Consider the following 3132-nt stretch of genomic DNA (forward strand, 5'->3'; position numbering starts at 1 on the left):
CCTTGAATATCGTTTGGTTACTTCAGTGTACGGAACATCCAAAATGAATACAAATGCTAATTAATAACGAACTAAATGAAAAAAACAAACTAAAGGAATTGAAATGAAACTGAAATGCAAAATAAAAAGATACGAATTTGGGTTGCCTCCCAATAAGCGCTCATTTAATGTCTTGAGCTTGACATTCCACTCTTCAAGTGGGGATTAGATTGATTGACTCCATTTAAAGTTTTGACTCTCCCCTTAAGTAGGGTTTGAGTCTTTTTCCATTCACCTTGAAGTTTCGATTTGAGTGTGTGTCTTTCAACTCCACCGCACCATATGGAAACCTTGATGATTTTAAAAGGGCCCGACCATCTTGACTTTAGTTTCTCTGGAAACAACTTCAATCTTGAGTTGAATAGAAGAACCAGTTCTCCTTCTTGGAACTCCTTGGATTTAATTTTTCTATCATGCCACTTCTTGGTTTTTTCTTTATATATCTTGGTGTTCACATATGCGGAATTCCGGAACTCCTCTAACTCGTGAAGTTGAAGAATTCTCGATTCGCCTGCCTTGACCAAGTCAAAATTCAAGTACTTTGTGGTCCAAAATGCTCGATGCTCCAGTTCAAGAAGCAAATAACAAGCTTTACCATACACTATTTGATACGGCGACATACCCAGGGGTCTTAAAAACTGTTCAGTAGGCCCAAAGTGCATCATCAAGTTTTCGGTGGACCAATCCTTTCTTGAAGCATTCACTATCCTTTCAAGGATTCGCTTAAGCTGCCTGTTGGATACTTCAACTTGCCCACTAGTTTTTGGGTGATATGGGGTTGCCACCCTATGACGCACATTATATTTCCTTAGAAGGTATTCCATTTTCCGGTTTAGAAAATGAGTGCCCTCGTCACTAATCAAAGATTGAGGCACGCCAAAACGCGTGAATATGTTCTTCTTGAGAAATTTGATGACTTGTTGCAAATCATTGGTTGTTGTAGCAACTGCTTCAACCCACATTGAGAATAATCCACTGCCACCAAAATATAAAACTTTGCATATGAGGATGGGAATGGACCCATGAAGTCAATACCCCACACATCAAACACTTCTACTTATAATATAGGATTTTGAGGCATCTTATCCCGTTTTTAAATGTTACCGGTGTACTGGCATCAATCGCACTTCTTCACATAGTTGAATGCATATTTAAATAATGAAGGCCAGAATAGTCCCGATTGGAGAACTTTTGCTTTAGTTCGATCCCCACTGAAGTGACCCCCATAATCTGAGTTGTGGCAGTGCCACAAGTTTTTTTCTTGCTCCTCCTCAGGTACACACCTTTGCAACAACCCATCCATTCCTCTTTTGTACAGAAAGGGATCATCCCAAACATAGAATTTCACATCATGGATAAACTTCTTCCGTTGTTTGTATGTGAAATCAGATGGAACTGCCTCACCTACTTTGAAATTAGAAAAGTCAGCGAACCAAGGTGCCTTGGTAATTGTGAAGATGTGTTCATCAACCAACTGGTCTCGTATTGGTATAGTGTTATCATCCTCCTCCACTTTCTCCAATCGGGATAGGTGGTCGGCTACCGTGTTCTCTGATCCCTTCTTATCTCGGATCTCAATGTCGAACTCTTGTAGTAAAAAAATCCACCTGAGTAGCCTTGGCTTCGATTCTTGATTAGTAAACAAATACCTCAAGGCAGCATGATTAGTGTAAACAATAACTTTCGATCCTAATAAATAAGATCGAAATTTATCAAAAGAATATACTACAGCTAATAATTCTTTTTCAGTTGTGGCATAATTATGTTGTGCCTGATTCAAAAAATGACTAGTGTAGTAGATTACATGTAACAACTTATCCTTTCTTTGTCCTAATAGCATTATCACTAGCATCACACATGATTTCAAAAGGTAGTGACCAGTCAGGTGCAGCGATAATGGGGGCAGTTATCAACTTCTTTTTCAAATTGTTAAAAGCATTCAAGCAATCTTCATTGAATTTGAAAGGTGTGTTTTTCGAGAGTAGGTTTGTAAGCGGTTTTGAAATTTTTTGAAAATTCTTTTATAAATCTCCTATAAAATCCAGCATGGCCTAAAAAGCTTCTAATGCCTTTTTCATTGGTAGGAGGGGGAAGTTTTTCAATAACTTCAACTTTGGCCTTGTCAACCTCGATTCCCTTGTGGGAGATTCGGTGGCCTAACACAATTCCCTCTCTTACCATAAAATTACATTTTTCCCAACTTAGGACCAAGTTAGATTTTTCACACCTTTCTAACACAAGAGATAGATTGATCAAACAAGTATCAAAAGATGAACCAAAAATAGAAAAGTCGTCCATAAATACTTCGATATGTTTCTCATTCATATTAGAGAATATGGATATTGTAAGACCCGTAATTTTAAAGTGTGCTTTATGTATTTTTGGTGTATTTTGGATTTTGGTTCGGAGGCTTTTAAGCCAAAGTTAATAATATTTTGGAGTTTTTTTTAATCAAAAAGATATTTCGATGCCAATTAGAATTTCTCGTCGATAAATAAATTGAAATTAACTGCAGTGAATACTTTACGGTTAATTTTATGCGTTTCGGGCGAAACGGTAATTTAACAAATATCTAGATATTTTGAGATATTTGTTAAGTTATATTTATTATATATATATATGTTTGCTTGGAGGGAAAAAGAAAGGAAAACTAGAAGGAAGGAAAAGGAAAAGAAAATAGTATAAAAGGGAAAGAAGGAAAAAGGAAGAAAGGAAAAACAAAGGAAAGAAAAAGAAAGGAAGGAAAATCTAAAATTTTCCATCTCCTTCCTCAGTTCACCGGGGAGCCATTTTCCTCCTCCTCCCATTTTCAGTTTCGTCGCTTTCTTTTCTTCAAAACTAGTAACCCAAGGTTGGGTGAGAGTTAGATCAAGGTTTTCGCAACTCCACTTTTCCTCTTTGATTCGAAAACGAAGAAAAACGGTTTTTGAGATCCAAACACAAACCCCTCCGTTTCTTCAAGATCCAAGCTTCATTTCAAGAAGTGATAGAAGGGAAGGTTGCTCACCTCCGTGCTACGGTGCTAGTGCACTAATTTGGAAGCGGCGTTGCGAGCGGAGATTTTACCGGAATTACTCGCGGTACCGGAAACGC

General features: G+C 37.6%; 1 protein-coding gene across 1 annotated transcript; it reads right to left on the minus strand.

Moving 5' to 3' along the window:
- Positions 1 to 1156: 1156 nt before the first annotated feature.
- Positions 1157 to 2220, minus strand: LOC140919776 (uncharacterized). Its single transcript, XM_073366415.1, has 2 exons — positions 2109 to 2220; positions 1157 to 1668 (listed from the first exon to the last, which is right to left on the minus strand). The coding sequence occupies exons 1-2, from the start codon at positions 2218 to 2220 to the stop codon at positions 1157 to 1159; spliced, it is 624 nt and encodes a 207-aa protein (XP_073222516.1).
- Between the last annotated feature and the right edge of the window lie 912 nt (positions 2221 to 3132).

Source organism: Cicer arietinum, chromosome 3, assembly GCF_000331145.2.
Source record: "Cicer arietinum cultivar CDC Frontier isolate Library 1 chromosome 3, Cicar.CDCFrontier_v2.0, whole genome shotgun sequence".
Lineage (NCBI taxonomy): Eukaryota > Viridiplantae > Streptophyta > Magnoliopsida > Fabales > Fabaceae > Cicer > Cicer arietinum.